Here is a 20,458-nt window from a genome sequence, read left to right as displayed (position 1 = left end):
TGATTGGAAGGAGCGGTCTCTTTGCAAGGAACTGACCATTATGAAGTCAACACCTAGCAGGCAGTTTGCGCCGAACTAGTCTGACAGAAAAGAGACAGTAGAGTAATTTCTGCAGGATCTGATTAAAGAGCTGCAGGCCCTCTTCTATTCCTTGATAGTCTAAAGTTTTTTGAGCTGTATAATCAATGTCAGGAGTTTAAACTACTTCCAAAAGACCAAAAAATTCCTAAATGTGTAGAACATGACAAAGCATTTCCTTGCATAGAGATTGTTTCCTTCATATGGTGGCATCAGAAAGTTGTTCTGCCAGGAATTTCAATGAATCTTTGGCTCTTTGCCTTCTCATCTTGGGTGCTTCTTGCCCACCTTCTCCCATTGAACTTTTACATAATGTAATGAAGACCTTCCTTTGCATCTTTTAATGTTTTGTAGATGCCAGTGTAACATATAGACTGTCCTTCTGTTAACTTTCACTCTCATGCCATAGCCAGCCCACCTTTTTCCAGGACTACATATCCTTTTTTGCCACTTAGATTTAGTTTGAAATATGCTACAAACCAGCTGTAACTACTCTGTACCTTGGCATTGTCTTTTGGGCCATCTGTCATTTTGAATCTTCTGAGATCATTGTTTCCCATGATTCATAGCCATATAGCACTCCCAAGAGAATATTAGAATTTATAAACATCACCCTTGGTGACAGGGAGTAGTTAGACTTTCTCAAGGAGCAGCTTGGTGGCACAGTGGATAGAGTGCCAACCTGGAATCAGGAAGATTCCTCTTTCAGAGTTCAAATCTGGCCTCAGACACTTACTAGCAGTGTCACCCTGGGCAAGTCACTTAAACTTGCTGGCCTCAGTTTCCTCATCTGTAAAATGAGCTGAAGAAGGAAATGGCAAACTATTGCCAAGAAGACCCCCAAATGGGGTCATGGAGAGTCAGACAAGTCTGAAATAACTGAACATCAAGCACAACCTGAAATGTAATAGAGAAACATGGTGAAGTGGAAGTCACTTAACATGAATGAGCTTTAGTTTTTTCCAGCTCTAAATCTATAATCTTATCTCTTCTATTTTGGGCTTGTCTGAAGAGACATGTACTCCCCAGAGTTCTTCACAGCGAAAGTCATTTAGAATTTACCAAGTTCATCCTGGCCTTCTGAGTGTCAATCCAGTGGAGCACCCATGAACTCTTAGTTTATGCATTTTTAAGATCATGGCCTACCTCTTTGTATATAATGGAGTAACTTTATTGTTAAATGTTTATCTTCATCCTGAATTAGTAAAATGTGTGGAATTAAAAAAAGAGAGATGTGTACCCTCCCCAAAGGCAATTGAAAATACACCAGTGGTTATTGAGCTATGAATCCATTAATTCGTCTCTATAAACATTTTTGGGGGTAAAAATTGCCGATGCATATATTGAGGACATCTTTGGTGAAAATATGAGGAGGAGTAGGAAGACTTCTATAGATATTTTTTGTATAGCAGAATACATCTTCACAATAAGGGTTGTAGATAATGTAAGAGAATGCCACACTTCTCTATTGGTTAGAAAAACCACTTTGTTTAGTAGAACAAAGTGCAACTAGAAGGGTTCTTCTTTAACAACTTGTCTCCTATGTCTATACCAGTTTCATAGAAGATTCCTTGATACAACCACAGAGATACCTTTTTTCAACTAGTGCCTGATTATCAGTATCAAGCAAGGTATAAAACAGAAGTATGTTCTTGCCAGTGGTGCTTGCCAATGTTGTGGAAGATGTCTTGCATAAAGAGGGATTCCCAATGGAGAGTGGTTCTCTCTATTCTCTTGAATGGCATATTCTCTTGAGAATGGCATATTACATTAAGCCTCAGAACACTAAGGGCTTCATCAATAAAAGCCATGGCCAATAATCAGAAATTACTCATATGATCTGCACCAAATACTGAAGAATACATATTGTCTGAATTATGACCTGCAGTTGGATAGAAACACGTTGAATTAGTCCATTGGCTCATAGGTTCATAGAATAGCTGGAAGGGATATATTACATTTTCTAGACAAACCTCCTCATTCCACAGATGAAGAAAGTAAGATTCAAAATAAATTATGTGATTTGCCCAAGGTCATGAAGATGCTGAAAGAAAAATATTTTTCTAGACAAGAGCTTTTGAAACTTAAAAAGAGAAGTAATTATAACTTAGGGGAAAAGATTCTGGGCAGGTCATATAGTAAAGATGATAGAAAGCAGATGAAGCTTTCAGCTAATGTATTGTAACTTTTGGAATCAGAAAAGACTCATGAGTCCAAAAATATAACTAGACAAACCAGTGGTTTTGCTATTTGACAGAAAGAGAAATGAGGCATCACAGAATTGTTGATATTGGGGTTAAGTAGACCTGTACTTTCATTGTGGTGCATAAAGACAGACTGAGATGTGAATGTGAATTTGAAAGCTCCACAGGGAGCAAAACTATGTATCTCACCTGCTCTGTCTTTAACATATAATCCTGTTTCTACACCACCCTGAGGTCTGAGCAACCACAGTGTGGAATGATCTTCTGTGCCTCCCTTAGAATGAATCACCTCTGATTCTGAAAAGCCCTATTAGGCTGATTCACTTCTCCGGTGTATCTAGAGATTTAGGATCCAGGGGGATCCATACAGCCCAAAAGTGAAATGTCACCAGGAAGCACTCATAGTAGACAAACTGTACATCTTTTGTTGATAGGTACTAGAGTGATCTGAGAAATACTGGATATGAATTTTGACTTGAGTTCATCAACAGATTTGGCAAAGGTTCTCATAATATACTTTTTGAAATGACGGGGATATGTTGGCTGGATTTTGGTGTGGTTAAATGAGAACTGGGGACAATTGTACCCCAAGATTGTTAATCAGTGGATTGAAGGAAACAACAAGAAAGATATTTATAGATGTGCCTTGATTCTCTCTACTTTATTCTATGTTCTACATAGAATTTAAAGTGTGAAAGGACTTTGGAGATCATAGCATCCTAGATCCAGAGAAGGGAAGGGCCATAGATGTCATCCATTCTAACCTCTTTGTTTTGTATGTGGAGGAACTGAAATCAACAAGATGAAATTTAATAAGGATAAATATGAAATCTTGAACTTGAAAAAAATCTATTGTATAAGCATAGGATGAAAGAGAACTGGATTGAGACGAGTTTAAAGAAAAAGACCTGGACACTAAATTGATTTTGAAAGCAATATAAAACAATGGGGTATTATTTCTGCTTCAAAAAGATAATGCCTTCTTGGGTTCAGCAATACTGTGACTAGATCATAGAAGGTAATAGTTCCGCTCTGTGCTGGTTAGATCCCATCATTTCTAGGCAGAACATTTTAAGGGCAAAACTATCAATTTGAATTCTGTCCAGAGGAGAGTAAGATAATGATTTACCTGGAAACTGTGATATGTGAAGAACACTGAAGGATTTGGGGGAAAATGCTCTAGAGAAGACTTAGTGGGAAAATGAGAACTATCTTCATGTATTAGCTAGGTGTCACAATGGGTAGCACACTGGACCTGGAGTCAGGTAGTCATTCAGTTGTTTCAGTTGGGTCTGACTTTTTGTGACTCCATTTGGGGTTTTCTTTGCAAAGATGTTGGAGTGGTTTGCCATTTCCTTCTCCAGGGGAAAAGAGACCTTGTCCAACATCATACAGCTTGGAGGTTTCCAAGGCTGGATTTGAATTCAAGTCTCTCTGACACCCAGCACTCTATCCATTGTGCCACCTAGCTGCCTGGAGTCAGGAAAACCTAAGTCCAAATCTGGCCTAAGATACTCACTAGCCATATGATCCTGGGAATGTCACTTAACCTCTATTTGCCTCAGTTTCCTCATCTGTAAAATGGGGATAATAATAGCATTTAACTTGAAGGTTATTGTAAAGATCAAATGAGGTAATGTGAAGTGCTTATCGCAGTGCCTGGAACATGGTAAGCTCTATGTACATATTAGTTATTATTATGTGTTTTATTATAGGTGTAGAATAAGGATAAGGTTTGTTTTATATGGCTGAGGAGGGTAGAACTGGGACCAGTGGGTCAAAATTACAGGCAGGTATATTCAGTTTAATAAAATATAGAACTTCTAAAGAACATAGTCCTATAACATTGGAAAAGCCTACTTCACAAAGAAGTGGGCCCCCTTTCTTTGCAAGTGCTCAAGTAGAGAGGGAATACCTCTCAGGAATTTCTGCACTGATGGAATTTGGACTAACTGGTCTTACAAGATCCCATTTAATTCTGAGTTGGTGATCCTTTGAGTTAATACAGATCCTATGACAAATCAATTCCCTAGGCTCTAGTCCTGAACTGGCAACTGTTGGCACTAGGAAGATCACAGTACCAGATCATACTCCTAGGATTACGTCAAGTTGCACCAGTTGTCCTTTTATGGGTTCATAGATTTAATGCTAGAAGGGACCTTAGAAATCATCTTCAAGTCCAATCTGCTCATTTTACAGATGAAGACACTGAGGCACAGGAAGGTTAAGTGGATTTTTTAGTCACATAGATACTGATCATCAGAGGTGGGATTGGAACCCAGGTTCTCTGACTTATGGCCAGTGCTTGGTCTGTTGAATCCTGCTTGCTCCCTTCTTACTCAAGCATGTCACTTGGTAATAGTTAACTCCTCTGGAGATGTGAAAGAATTAAAAGCTGCCTACATTTTGGAATCATCTGTATGTTTTACTCTCCAAAGAAAGAATTCAAATAGAAACAAAATGCTTTTGTCTTTTAACATGAAAAAGGAGAATGGGCATGATGATTTTTTTATTTCCTTTTGTTTTGCTTCTAATTCACTTGTTCACTAATTCTAATTGCTTCTAATTCACTTGTTCAGGTTAGTATACCTGAGTCATGAGACCAAATTTTAAAGAGACAAAAAGAAAAGACATATCTATTCTTGATGGTGAAAAGTCCAGAAAAAAAAGAGGTTAAAAAACCCTGCATTTTGTCAACAGAAAGATGTCACACCTTCAGCTTAATTTGTCGTACTCTGAGACACTTGGAAAATGACCAAACTAGTCGCCCAAGACACTTGATTCCCTGCTGCCTCCCAGCTCAGCAGCTCTTAGCTTATCAAAGGGAACAGATCAAGTGGGGATGACATGATTGGATATGCTAACTAGAAATGTCTGCCAGATTATTGAAAATGACTTGACATGATTCCAGAGTGGAGAGAAGAGCAGGTGAACACCTCTTGGCTGCCTGGGCATTAACCACTGGTTAATGATGACATTTTCCATTCTTAGAGCACCTTAGCATTTATAAAGCACTTTCCTAATCCTTCTAGCCACCAGAGAGGTTGCTGAGGCTGGACCTATTCTCTTTATTTGCTGGGCCTGTGGTTAGGAAGGCTCATCTCCTTGAGTTCAAATCTGGCCTCAGACACATTATTAGCTGTGTGACCTTGGGTAAGTCACTTCACCCTGTTTGCCTCAGTTTCCTCATGTATAAAGTGAGCTGAAGAAGGAAATGGCAAACCACTTCAGTACCTCTGCCAAGATAACCCCAAATTGGGTCACAAAGAGTTGGACAGGACTGAAACAACTGAAGGACAACAACAAAGTTTCAGCGTCTGTTCCAGAGTTAAGAACTCAGGTCTTCTGAATTGCAGCCTGGTGGCTTCGTAGGTCATACTGCCTTGTTGTCCTTTGGGTCAAGGAAGTTCCCAAGTATTGCATCCAATGCCTTGCCAATTCCTTAGGGTTAACAGAGTCAGGAGTTCCATGTGCTGACTGACAGGGACTGGGCCTATTGCTGTGTAGTTTCCATTGGCACTAAGGAGAGCGTCAGTAGCAAAGAGGACATCCTCCAGTTAGTGAGAATGTGGACAAGTGGGGCCAGGCTTCCAATTTCCATGCATCTGATTGCATCCAGCTTGCATTTGTATAGCTTGTTTAATTTAATTGAACTCTTGTAGCCTGAAAACATGCAACTTGTCTCTCATCTGCTTTCCCTTATCTCAGGTCTTCTAATTCTGTGCGTCTAATCTTGATAATGATACTGTCAGTAATAGATAGTATTTATATAGCACTTCACATATATGATCTCATTTGATTTTCACACAACACTATGAAGTAGATACTGTTATTGTCCTTATTTTGGTGGAACAGGAAACTGAGGCCAAGAATTTAAATGATATGTCCAAGGCTTCATGGCTAGTAAGTGTCTGAGACAGGATTTGAACTTCTTGACACCAAACTCAGTACCCTATCCACTCTACCACCTAAAGCTTCTGGATTGCCTTCTGTCACGTGTAGTCTCAAACTAATTTCTCCAAATACCTAATTCTGCATAGTTGAACTTTAGCCTCATGAGCTTTCCTCCTTCACCCAATTCTCCCTGTTTCTGGACAAGTGAGATTTGGTACCATGGACTCAATCTAGTCTCAATCCTCACCCAACTTAGGAATGTAGGAAGGCAGTTTGGTGCGGCAGAAAGGATGCAGGATTTGTTGTCACAGAACATGGATTTAAATGCTTGTGTGGCTGCTTACTAGCTGTGTGACCTTAGCCAATATTCAGCCTTCTTGGTCCTCAGTTTCCTCATTTGTAAAATGAGGGACTTGGATTAGATGACCTCTTAAACTTCTCCCAACTCTGAATCTATGACCCTGTAGTTCTTTGAGTCTCTTTGGATCTCAGTTTCCACATCTGCAAAAGGGAGGGATTGGACTGACTGGTTTTTAAGGTCACTTTCCACTCTAAATCCATTGTCCTGATTGTGTGATCTCTGTGTCTTAGTTCTCTTATCTGTAAAATGAGGGCATTGGACAAAATGATCTCTAAGGTCCTTTTTAGTCCTAAAGCCACGACCTTCTTGGGTTCCTGTTTGACTACTTACATCATTCTCTTCAGGATGTATTAACATCACCATCATCATCTCAATCCCATCATAATTCACCCTATATGGCTTGATGCTCCCACTGTATCTAGCAAGTTAAGATGTCATTTAAAAAAACAAGCAGGAGCTTATGTTCTATAATGCCACTGTTTCCCTTTGTAGAGAGCTAATCCATCAATCAGTCAATCATCAAGCATTTATTAAGCACCAACTATGTGCCAGGTGCTAGGCCAGGTGCTTGGGGAATAAATGTTCCAAGGATGAAATGAGCATTTTGGTGAGAGACTGAGAGATTTATTTGCAATTTCAAGTTGTTGCAGTCTAGTGACAATTGATGGTTTGTTCCAGTCGATTGCCTGGCAGCTTCTTGGTTTGTAAGCTTAGGAAAATAAATTGTTTCTTTCCTGATGAATATAGAACAAACAGGTGAACAGCATTGCCTGATGCAAGAAAAGACTCTTCAGAGTCCTGTTTCTTTTCCCTCAAGTTTCCTCAGTATACCCAGGGGCTGAGAAAGTTGGATCTTGGGTGTCATGTACAGGAGAGTCTTCACTGTTTCACCAGCTTCTGTTCCAAATGTACTATGTTCATTTGCAAATGAAACTCTGACCCAAGAGCCAATAGCAGTGGTAGACTTAAGCTGGAAAACAATTAGATCTTTCCTTCTGGGGTTTGGAGTTTTACATGGAAACTGAGGGGTTTTTTGGGTGCTTTTTTCAGATCTCTTTAATTATGTAGACTTTGTTGCATAGCATTCAAATATGTGAGGAAGAAGGAGATTCTAGACAACTGGCATTCCATTTGCAATCTGTAGCTTGTAACTTATTTGGCAGGGATTTGCAACTCTGGTGAATAGCTCCCCACAGCTTTCATCTGAAATCATCCATTCTTTGCAAGGCCTGGGACCAGGGACTAATGATAGTCATTCAACACAAATAATTCAGAAAGGCTAGTCTTATTGAAAGTCCCCCAGGAGAACTGTGTTGCCAAATTCACAATAAATTTGAATTTCATTGGAAGCCCTTTGTGCTTATGCAGGTGCTGAGAGAGATTTCAATCCCTACATATCATGCCTTCCTGCAAAATTAAAATATTACTATCAATCAATATGACAATGGTAAGCCTGTTTCATAGAGAATTATTTGAGTTGAGTTTGTGGTCTGGCATGAAGCTCTTGATTGATGCTTAGGGCTTAACATGATATGTGCCTCCATTTTTTTTTCATCTCTAAAACACTGGGGTTGAACTATCTAGAAGGTCTCCTCCCAGGTATTTTTGGTTCTCTGGGTCTTTGGATAGTAACTAGTATGATTTGTCCAGCATGTGTGTAGATCATCTAAGACAGTGTCACTCCATGTGGAGGACACTAGGGAGCTGCTTCTAGGGGAATTGTGGTGATGTGAAAGAAAAATGTCTCGGTAAGCCTGGAACAGGTGTAGACATTCTGTAACTGGTTCCAGTCAGCTAACCATGTGATGAAGAACAGGCTCCTTAATTGATTGTGAAGTGATTCAAAAAGGCCTTTCAGATTCAGGCTCCTCCTCTTTGGTTTAGCGCACTTGAGAGAATTTGGCAACTAGTGTAAAGAGTGGAGTTTATGAACTTGTGAGTCCAGAGTCCAACATCCTTTCATTCTAGAGTCCAGGTTTGCAGTTGACATGGCAGGAATGCTTCAAAGAGTAAGGAATGCTCTTAAGGAGAGAACTCTTGGCCCTCCATTCCGTATAGCTAAGATATGGAATCATCCTGCTGCAGTGTAGCCTCTGGATGTGAACTTGGTGAGAATGATGCTATGTGAAAACTGAGCTAAATTGAACCTGCCTTCATCAGGGACCAAGGAGGAGAGTGTGCCCCTAAGGAGAAAGAGGAAAGGACTATTTTTATATTCCTGCTATATCTTTGAAGTAAATATCCTTTTGTAAAATCTAATTCATGTTAAGTAAAGAGAAATGGGGCCCTCGTCATAGGCCCCAAACAAATGGTGGAACATCACCAGTGGGGACTCAAGCTGACGGACAGCAGAGACACCCCAACCATCCTCTAGAACCTTGAAGGGCAGTGTTGCAGGCCTATCTGTCCCTGAAAGAGTCGAGTCAGGACACAGAGTTTGTATAACATGTGCTATAAGGTTGCACATATACAACAGACAATTTCAAACAACAAGCAAATCAGTAGATTTTGTTTGTGATGACGTTTCTTGTGAATGTAACTTGTGATGCCTTTGCTTCAAATCCCCTCATTTTACAGATGAGGAAACTGAGGGATAGAGAAATTAATTAAATGACTTGGCCATGGCCACCCAGATAATAATGAGGATGAGAAATCCTTATTATTATCTTTAAATCCTCTCTGGATTTAGGGATTCTGATTCCAGGACCCAAGTTCTTCCCATTGTATCATGCTGCTTAGATTATTACACATGGAAGGAATTCCAGAAATCATGTAGTTGACCTTCCTGCCCCCCTCCAAACATACTTTACAGATGAAAAAACCATTCAGATCACTCAAAATGTATAAAGAGACTGAAAAAAATGTTTTGGGATGGTAAAGGCATTTTATTAAAAGAATGGAAGTTATTGGGAGTGTGTCAATAATAACGTCATGTACTTTTGTGAAAATTAGCTTGTTTTTCTAATGTGAAAAATTAACACCATGTTTCAGGTTACACGGGTGAGCTTTGCCAGTCCATGGTGGATTATTGTGTCTCAGAACCATGCAAAAATGGAGCGACATGCATTTCGAATCTCGGTGGATTCAGCTGCCAATGTCCAGAAGGTAAATAGCATCATTACTCAAACAATACCTTTTCTGTTAACGTTGTAAACAAAATTTAGAAGTAAGGCTGTTGTGTTTCCATTTTTAAAGTGCTTTAGAAAAGATTGTGGTTTTTGTTACTGTTATTTTATACTTCCAATAGAAGGAGATATAGATTCCTGTCCATATGGTAGAAGAATTTGAGTTATGTCAGTCTTTTTGGTATTAAAAATATTCTAGTGAGACTCTATTATTTAAAAAATGCTTTGAAAGCTATTTGGCACCAAAAAATGGAACCAATTTAAACAAAAAAATATTAATAGAGGGAGTTCAGTGGATAAAAATTCACTCAACTATTTTTTTGGTTTATCCACTTCAAAAGATTTAAATGTCAACTTTGTTGATTCAAATCTTTCCAGATAGTAAATTGATTATGAAGTCTCATCAAATTAGATTTACCCGATTGACTGCTGGCCCTCTCTAGTTCCAGAACTGCTTTTCTCATTGAATACCTTTTCCCCCTGCTTTGATTGTCTTTAGCAAGAAGTTATACCTGGAAAATCAGTTCTGTCAAACCAGTGTTATTAACTGAGCATTTCTGAATTCTAAAGAAATGTATTCTTCCCATTCCAGTTTTGGATGGATTTACATTTTTATGTGCTTATTTCCTGATGTCTGCCCTCAATTGTGCAATCTGCACAATAGAAATAAAATTAAAATAATATATAATATAATGTAACATAATATAGCATGTAAATTAAATTAAAAACCCTAAAACAAAATAGCCTATGTGCTATTGGCTTGGTGAAAGAGCTCTCTCCTGTTATGTAGCAAATTAGAAAGTGAGGCAGTGTTATAGACAGTCTTGGGATCCAAAAGGCTTCAAGTGGTACTTCTGACATATACTTAACTATAAAAATGTGGTGAAATTTACTGAACCTTTCAGTGCCCCAGCAACTCTTAATCAACAAGCACTTATTAAGCTCCTACTATGTGCTGCACGCTGGAGAGTACAAAGGACAAAGTGAAAAACAGAACTAAAACTAGAACACAGCAGTCTTTGACCCTTAGGATCTTATATTCTAAAAGAGAAATGCCTTAATAGAAATAGGTGTATGAGATACATAGATTATATGGGAAAAAAAGCCACTAGCTCTGGTGGGAAATGGGGATCCAGGAAGTGGGGAGGCCTGGGAAAGACCTCCTGTAGAAGGGGGTGTTTGAGGTGGGGTGTAAAAGAAGCCAGAGATTGTAAGAGGCCAAGGAAGTTGTGGAGCTCAGCAACATTTGTAAAGGAAACTTCTGTACTTAGAGTTCACTGCACCAAGGATCTCTGGAAAGAGCATTGTTATTAGGAATCACTAGACTGGCTGTGCTTCTTACTATCTAGTTCTTTTGGTCTATAAACATTTATTAAATACCTGTTATATGCCAGGTGCTTTGCTGAACATGAAGGATACAAAGAAAGGCAAAAAAAAAGTCCTTCTTAAAGAACTCATAGTTTAATGTATAAAATACCATACAGATGACTATGTACAGACCCACTCCATACAGAATTAAATTGTAGATAATTAACAAAGAAAAGACGCTAGCATCAAGGGGGAAGCTTTCCATTTCATTCCCTTCCATAGGCTTTCTATAGAAGGAAGGATTTTTAACTGAGACTTGAAGGAAACCAGGGGAATCCAGGATGTGACCATGGACAAGTTATTTCCTTTTTATGGATCTTCCTCATTTCGAAAATTGGGGAGTGAATGGGATGGGGCATGGACTAGATATCCCCCTAAGATCCCTTACAGATTTGATTTGTTGTTCATGAGGACAAACCCCCAAATATGAAATAGTTTTAGAAAGAAATTTATTGGGTCATTTGGTAGTGGAGAGCATGTAGCTTCTTGTCCAGGCTCTGGAAGGTTTGCCTTATAAAGGGTGTCCCCATGTGAACCACACTCACATAGTTAAGCAGTTTGTTGAGGGGGCAACTTGAAAACAAGGTAGATTGAGAGAGATATGAATAACTATAAACATCCAATAAAATTTGGTCAAAGCTAAAGCACAAGGGAACCTAATACACAAGCTTGTGTGGACCCCAAACAAGATAGATCCAACACTGGGGGATCCCAAAATACTTTATAATCATCTCCAGCAATTCTTAGAAACTTACTGGGGTCAGGCAACATTCTGAGTGCAGATAACTTTTAATTACATAGTGTTGGATTTCACCAGTATAATAATTTCCCCAGAATAATAAAGTAAGTCATTTTCCACACAGACTCTATGATTCTGACTTTCTTGAAGTGTCATGTCCCATTGTCATCGACTGTGGAGACATGGAGGGCTTGAGAGTTCTTGAAAAGACTTAGGTATTAGAAAATGAAAGCTCTGAAAGCAAACTACAGAAATTTAGGATTATCCAGTCTCAGAAAGAAGATGCTAAAGGACCATTGAATAAATTTTTTTTTCATTTTTGGTGCTCAAAAGGTTACCTATATTGAAGACTAAGGATAAGTAAACATATTTTTAATATCTATATCAAAGGAGTTATTTACTATGAGAAAAATTTTTCAGATAGTTGGGCTATTTGGTGTTGGATTAAATGTTTGAGTGAGACTGTGTTTTCTTCTTATATCATAATATAATTCTTATAATCTTTTTTCTCTATTGATCTTTAAAGACAAAATATATGTTGTCTATCCAGCATAGCTTAGGGGTGACACTGACTGAAGAAAGGAAGAGAGAAGAAAAGAAAGAATGGTTTTTGAAGATTTTTTCCAGACCAATAATTATGTAATAATAACAACTCATATTCAAATAAATGGTGCTTTAAGATTTACAGAGTGCTTTCCTTATAATAGTCTTGCAAGGTAAGGACAGATTTTACAAATGTGTAATTTGAGGCTCAGAGAAGCAGGGATCTAGGAGCAGAAGGGGCCAGAGATGAATTGATTCCATAAAATACATGATCAAGTTCTCTTTTGAGAATTCTCTCTAGAACTCAGATTGTCAATAAACTTGAAGGAAGAAGATTGATGACCAAAATGCATTGTTAAAAAATTTACTTAAAAGAGTGACTTAGGTGTAGGATTGGAGACGGTGGTTGATTTAGGACCCGTTGGTTTTGCTTAGTTAAAAAAATTAAATTTTTTTTAATGATAGTGTAGTTAGTATGTAATTATATGGCTATGTACATATACATACATATATATGTGTGTATATATCTATATATCTTTAAGAAGTGCATTTTTTCCCTGCTGGTCTAATAAAATATCAATAAACAGCTTTAAATATAAATTTACACTGACTTTTCTATTTTCTTCAAAGCAGTTACTGTACTTAGATATTTGGCTCCCTTTTTCCCCCATTCCTCCCCTCCCCTCCCCAACAAAGGAAACAAAATCTTGAATGTCAATGAAAAGTATATCTTCAGAATGCATTTTCCAGGACCAGGGTTATGGAATGCAAAGTAATTGTAAGAAAACTTTCAGTTCATGGTTATAAAAGCATGGGAGGAATTGAATCAGAAAAAAAATGAAATGTGTTTCCTGTTTTTTGAGTTGATATGAGCATTATGATTTTCTGGAAGATCTTTGAAGTCCTTATTTTTTTAAAATTTGGTGCATTTTAATTTAGAACACATAATTATGCATGTATACTCTGATTATCTATTAGAATTTGAAAGAGTGCATAAAATGCAGATACTAGAAACAAGTGAACTTGACCTCATCTCCTACAATTTTCATCCAGTCTTATTTTTCTTTGAAGTATCACATTGCCTAAATTTAGATGGAATAAAACGAAAAAAAATTATCTGTAGCAGAGCGTCTCTATTCATTCCAAAGGTGATGTTTGTTTTCACATCTAATTACATTCCTGATACAAATGTGTCCCATAAAAGTGCATGATAATCAGAGATTAGTTAGAGATTCACAATCTACCTTGAGAAAATGTCTCATGTAAAATGTTTTTGGGAAGCTCATTTAAAGAGACTTTTCCCTTTACAAATGAATAAAGCATTTACTAAGCACTTACTGTGTGCATAATACTGTACTAAGAACTGGGGATACAGATAGATGAATAAGGTGCTCCCACTCTCATGAAGGTCTCATTTTAATGGGGGAGGCCATGGGAGGTTTCAGTTGCAAATGATAATGGAAAGGTCCTCTGGTCCATGGGATGCAGTGGCAAAATAGATGGTGATGCTTCTTTTTTGATGTCCTTTTCACTGATAAAATCACATTAGTCTCCAATGCTGAACCATTTGACAGTGCTAAGGACTTGGGTAGTAAGAATTTTCTTTTCTCAATTTTTGGTGACTGTGGCTATAGCCCCTATAAGGATAGTCACCAGGCTGTATCTCCCAATGCTGGATTTAATAGCAAGGATCCAGATACTCTAGATTTTGTATTGACCTACTTGGATGAATTGAATGAATGAATATTCCTGAAGCATTTGCAATGTATCAACTACTGCTCCAAGTTCTCCTTTGTTTTACTTAGAATCTGTCACCATTAAAGTGTGACACCCAGGTGGATGGAGATGGTTGTAAATTCCAGACTCAATCAGAATTCTAACTTTTCTGTGGAAGCAATGGCATTTTGATATGGAGTAACCCCACATTCTTATAATGTGAAAACCCCCGTAATCACGTGTATAATCATTGTGAAGTGAAAAAATGCTCAATTTGGGAACACAGGCCCTGGGTTCTAATTCCTTCACTGTCATATACTACCAATATGACACTAGGAACTCACTTCTTTGTTCTGTGTGTCAGTTTTCTCACCTATAAAATTGCTGGGTTGGACTAGATGACCTAAGGTCTCTGCTAGCTCTATATTCATGATTCTATGAATAACTTAGGACCTTCTAAAAATGGCTAGCTAGCATTTACGTAGCGCTTTAAGATTTGCAAAGCACTTCAGAGAGATCTCATGTTATCCTTCAACAGCCCTTGGAGGAAGGCACTATCATTATCCCCATTTTACAGGTGAGGAGACGGAAGCAGATAGCATTTACAGTGACATATCCAAGGTCACGTAGCTAATAAGTGTCAGAGGCCAGATTTTATTTTTGGACTTTCCTAATTCCAGATCCAGAGCTCTATGCGCAATAACAGTCAGCTGCCTTGACCCAAATAACTCCTTGTTAAACTGGTGAATACATCGTTCAGTGGGATAAAGCAGAAGAAAAAAACCCCAACAAATACATATTCATTAATAATATAAGAAGCTGTCACCTGTGAAGAGGTTCTAAGTATTAGGAAAAATCTGTTCTCAAAGTTTTAATACCAGCTTTTTGAATCCCTCTGTCAAACATGAGTAATGAAAACGACTCCTCACCTCTTAATAAATATTAATGCATTAGCATTCTAAATAGTTTTTGACACCTTCAACTTCACACATACTGGGGGCCCACAGTATCCTTAAATGAACAATTTGTTGGGTGGAAATGGTATGAATTCTGAGAAAACACACACTAAACGATAGTGATGACTCAGTTGAAGAGTCGTGGAGTGCTCATGACTACATTTGTTGTCTGAATATATTTATCATCTAATGTGGTGAATGCATAAATGTGTTTCCCTTCTTCTGTGTCATGTTTAGGAAATGTCCAGTCATATATTTCATAATTTTCTTGTCAGTGAAAGACTTTTTTACATATTTACATGGATCTTCTTTCTCCTCCTCCTCCTTCTTCTTTTTCCCCTTCTTCTTCTCCTCTTCCTCTTCTTCCTCCTCCTTTCTTCTTCTTCTTCTTCTTCTTCTTCTTCTTCTTCTTCTTCTTCTTCTTCTTCTTCTGCTGCTGCTGCTGCTGCTGCTGCTGCTGATGCTGCTACTACTACTACTACTACTACTACTATTACAATAATGACAGTGATGACAGACTAGACCATGGGTATAGGATATTCATGAGAAGGCTCCTTATACCAATGTACCAATGCAGTTTAAGGGTGTAGAGTGATGAAATAACTTTTTTAGCTACCCATGCCCAGATTTGTCATACTTGGGCCTTGAATCAGTCTTCCTGACTGCAAAGATATCTTTACATGCACATGTGTATATATTTATACACACACATACATATATGTATATATATATGTGTGTATATACATATATAATATGTTATGCACAAATATAACACACTATAGAAGTACATGTGTGTATATGTGTGCATATGTGTGTATATACATATATGCATTGCATACATATATAGTTTTGCATATATATCTCTGTGGATAAATATTCATATACCTCTAGATAAATGTTTGTGTATCTCTAGATATCTATCTATCTGTTTATCTATTGGGAGTGCTGTATGTGGCATATGGAGGAACATATGCTGTGACTCCTGACTGGTAGACAGAGGGATGAGCTTGATGCTTGTGTGCCCTTGTAAAGGACATAAGGAGTTGATCCAGTAGCTTTTAGGGAAAGACAGAGGACATATCAGGGAGAAGAGAGACTTGAGGATGTCAGCCATACACAGGAAGCCATTTGGGTAAGAACTGGGTTACATTTGTTTATATCTACCTAGATATTAACACACATTCACCCACAAGTGTGTATATAAATACACAAACACATATATATCTTTCTCTTCCTACTATTGTTACGACCACATGTTGATCAGAATTTACAAAAGAAAAGTAAGGAAATTCACCATGTCCTTGTTAGTTTCTCACAGGTTTCACCATTTGGGAAGGAGTGGGTCTGTATGTTGCTTCTCCAGTGCTATAAACCAATCTCCTGCTCTTCAGGTAACCTTGCAGCTGTGATCCTGTTATCAGGAGCAGAATATCAATTTTAGAAGAAAGCTGTTTTGATTAGAATATATTTGAATTTCATTAAAATATTTGGCCCTGTAATTCCAAAATTTCACTTGCAGACTTCATTTCCATGTTCCTTGAGAAATAACACTGTCACATAAATTAAGAGGTAAAGGAAAACTCATTGAAAAATTGGTAGGAATTGACAGGCATGGTGGCATAGGCCTTTATTGCCTTCCTCTTGGGAATCTAAGACTAGTGCATGGATTGAGCTTGTGAGTTCTTAGCAACAGGGGACTAAGCTAATTGGGTGTCCACAGTCAGTCATCCAACAAATTTTTATTAAGTACCTACTATGTGTCAGGCACTGTGCTAAGGGCATTGAGTCCAACACCAATATGGTGAGTCCTTGAGAGTGGGGAGAGAGGCACTAGGTTGCCTATTGAGGGATGAGGTGGCTCAGCTTGAAAATGGAGCAGATCAAACATTCTGTGTCAATTAGCAGTGAGATCTGGCCCATGAGTAGCTTCTGCACTTCGACCTTGGATGAGATAGGGAGACCTAGTCTCAAAAAAGGAGGAACGAATGAATAAGAATATTTGTTGTGTTTTTGTTGTACTGCCAAGAACAACATGGCACAATGGATATTATGTTGGACTTGGAGGCAGGAAGACTCATGCTCAAATCCTGTCTCAAATTCTGTTCAAATCCTAGCTATGTAGTCATGTGCAAACCATTTTATCTCCCTGCACTGAATTTCCTTATCTGCACAATGAGAAGGCTAGAATAGATTTGTTCCAGTTTTAAAGCATGATTTTATGATCCTATTAGCTTTCTTGGAATATCTCAAAAAAAAAGAAATAAAGTTTATTATTTAATGTTACTGTCTTTAGGGATGAACACAATCTAAAATGAATCTTATAAAAATCTCTTTCCTTTGGGATGTTGATGAAAGGAACAACGTGTATAGATTCAAAGATAATTTATATAGTGGATAGATAGGCCATCACTAAATAGATGGCTATTTTAGGAAAAAAACCCTGGCTCTGCTTTATATCTGCATCCAAACTTTGTGAGATTGCTGCATTTGGAATCAGGAAGAGCTGTGTTCATATCCTGCCTCTGAAACTTATTTGCTATGTGGTTCTGAGCAAAGTCATTTAAATCTTGTTAGCCTCAATTTATATAATAATACCCATTTATATAATAATACCCATTGTATCTGTCTCACAAGGCTTTTGTGCAGCTTAACAAAATCAATCAATAAACACTTATTAAGCACCAGCTGTATGCTTAATGAAGGCACTGTACTGGATGTATAAAGCACTTTTAAAACTATATTCATACATATATGTATATACACACATATAAATGTAAGTGGAAGATTATGTATGCATATACATATGTAAATGTAAGAGATTAATGGGGAAAGATGGGAAATAAATGCCATAATATAGATAGGTAATTTTAGGGCCATAGTGATACCCATTGTGCAATGAATTCGTTACGTTCTACCCCTTATCCCAGCACTTCTCCTGACTTCTCTATTTCTGTTGAGGGTAACATCATTCTTCTAATTATAAACTCTGGTTTGAACCCTGACGGTCATCACTGACTCTTCACTCTTTTTCACCCCTCATATCTAATCAGTTTCAGAGTGTCCTAGACTCTACTTCCACAGTGTCATTCACATCCATCTACTCACACACAACGAAACTAGTTTAGACTGGAAAACTAGGGGAGGCTCCTAACTGGTCTCCCTGAAGACAGCCCTCACTCTCTTCTCCAAACTAGCTTCTCCATAGGAGTCAAAGAGATATTCCTGAAACACAAGAGTCATCACCTTGTATCTCTGCTCCACAAATGTCATGGGCTTCCTTTTGTTTCTAGTCTATAAGAAAGCATTTAAAGGTATTTAAAAACTTTTAGAGTTTTGCTCTAGAGACTGTGCATTCCACTTAGACTGACCAACTTGTTTTTCCTACCTCCATGACTTTGCCCAGGCTGTTCTCTGTACCTAGAATATTCTGTCTTCTCATCTCTGTCTCTTGTAACATCTGGATCTCTTCCAGTGCCATCTCCTTCAAGAGACTTTCCCTAGTTGTTTCCCTTAGTTGTTAGTGACCCCTGAGATTTATTTCTATTTAATTTGGTTGTGTATATATGTATTTATGTATATAATATATAGATATGTATATGTTTGCCTATATATCTATCTACTTATCATCTATATCTGTCAACCTATCATCTATTTCTGTCTACCTACTTATTTTCTCATCTTTTCCTCATCTCTCTTCCTCCCGCCCTCCCCCTTCTTTCTTCCTCCCCACCTCTTTCTCCACTATCATCTATCTGTCTGTCTGTCTGTCAGTCTGCCATCTGTATCTGTCTACCTACTTATCCTCTCTCCCTCCCTCCCTCTCTCCCTCCCTTTCTCCCTGTTTCTCTTCCCCTTTCTCCTTCCTTCCCTACCTATCATCTATGTGTCTGTATGTCTATCTGTCTATCTCTATCAGTCATCTGTATCCATCTATCCATCATATGTCTTTTGCCGCCTTTGTCTTTTTATCATCTCAGCCCTCCCTCATTCAAAACAAAGTCAAGTGCAAGTCATGTCATCATTTCTCTGACGTCATGGTCCTCTTCAAAAACAAAGGACGTATACACACACTTTTTGTCATCCATTTATCTATCTCCTTTACTTGCTGATTGGTTAGCTTGTTATATCCCCTTAATGGACTGGAATCTACCTAAAGGCAGCTCATATGACTGTCCCACTTTTGTCTTTGTATCCTCAGTATCTAACACAATGCCTGATACAGGCCCTTAATAAATTTTTTGTTCATTGATTGCTTGATTGAATATATCAAAGGAGAAATTTGCATATTAATTTGCTAAGTAATTGCTTGACCATCATAATTGGTGGTTTTGGGATTCAAAGGACTTGCATTCAAATTCATGTGCTGCTAGCGGCTGTGCTGCTCTTGGTCTTGGTTTCCTCGCTTGTGAAATGAAGGTTTTGGGCTGTATGATTCCTGTTTCCCCTTCTAGCTCCAAATATTGTGGAGTATCAACTATTGAAGAGAATGAATAAGTCATTGAGATGAAGGCCAAGGGACTTTGGCTAGAAGTACAACTGAGTTTTCTATCTCGCTCCCTTTCTTAATCACTGGACTAAAATATAAGGAGATATGGATATTGTGAAATTCTGTTTAGGCTTAGACCACCCAGACAAAGGCCACCCAGCTTATATACTAACGAAAATATTTAATACTGGTATTTGGTGAGCAAGAGAAAGTTGGAACTTTATAGGACTGATTGGGCAGCCAAATGCATGAACTAGAAATGTAATAAAATAGAGAAAATGCTAATGCTTTATGGATTTAATAGAAATTTCATTACATGGTTGGAAGGTTCTGGTAAATATTTGTATGACTTGGTCCAAATCTTACTAGGAATTAATATATTCTGTTGCTGACATATCTCCATAATAGAAAAGAATCAAGAGAGAAGATAAAGATCTTCCCCTTTCCCTTTCCTACTGTTATGAAATTGAGAGATTGACATATGGGGAGAGTTGTGAAATGTAGAGAGGTTTAGATAACAAGAGCGAAAGACCAAATCATTATTCTCAATCCCAGGCTGGGTCTGCGTGATGTCAAAGCCACCACTTAGAACAAGGGAAACCCGGGTCAGTTTAGTCATCTGGTGAATGGTGAATTCCTTCTACTGCCTTGATTTGTTTTTTAGAGAATTGACAGATCAATTCAGTGAAGATGGCGAACCTGATAATGAACTGCGTGGACACAGATAAAGAGGAGAGGATACTTAGAAGAGAGAAAACCAGTTAACACCAGGCTGGGAATATAATTTATAAATGAGACAGATAAAGTAAAAATAAATACAGTTGGTATTTCAGAGAAAATGATCAGTTTACAGAAGTAAAAAGAGTATAAAACTTCATTTTTTTTCATATACTAAGGAGTATTTTAAAAATCTTGAAGAAGTAATAATGATAATAGCTCATGTTTCTCTGGTGCTTGATTTACAAAGTACATTATTTATAACCATCCT

At 37.9% G+C, this 20,458-nt stretch overlaps 1 protein-coding gene across 1 annotated transcript in view; it reads left to right on the top strand.

The window, feature by feature from the left end:
• The window catches only part of DNER (delta/notch like EGF repeat containing), a 351,957-nt gene that overhangs the window by 243,281 nt on the left and 88,218 nt on the right, over positions 1 to 20,458 (top strand). Inside the window, exon 7 of the mRNA XM_072618085.1 lies at positions 9,529 to 9,642. Coding sequence (XP_072474186.1) covers positions 9,529 to 9,642 — 114 coding nt within the window. The remainder of the gene's footprint in view (positions 1 to 9,528; positions 9,643 to 20,458) is intronic.

Source organism: Notamacropus eugenii, chromosome 6 (assembly GCF_028372415.1).
Source record: "Notamacropus eugenii isolate mMacEug1 chromosome 6, mMacEug1.pri_v2, whole genome shotgun sequence".
NCBI classification, from domain to species: Eukaryota; Metazoa; Chordata; class Mammalia; order Diprotodontia; family Macropodidae; genus Notamacropus; species Notamacropus eugenii.
Note: the sequence above shows the minus strand (reverse complement) of the source record. Positions and strands in the feature narration are given on the sequence as shown.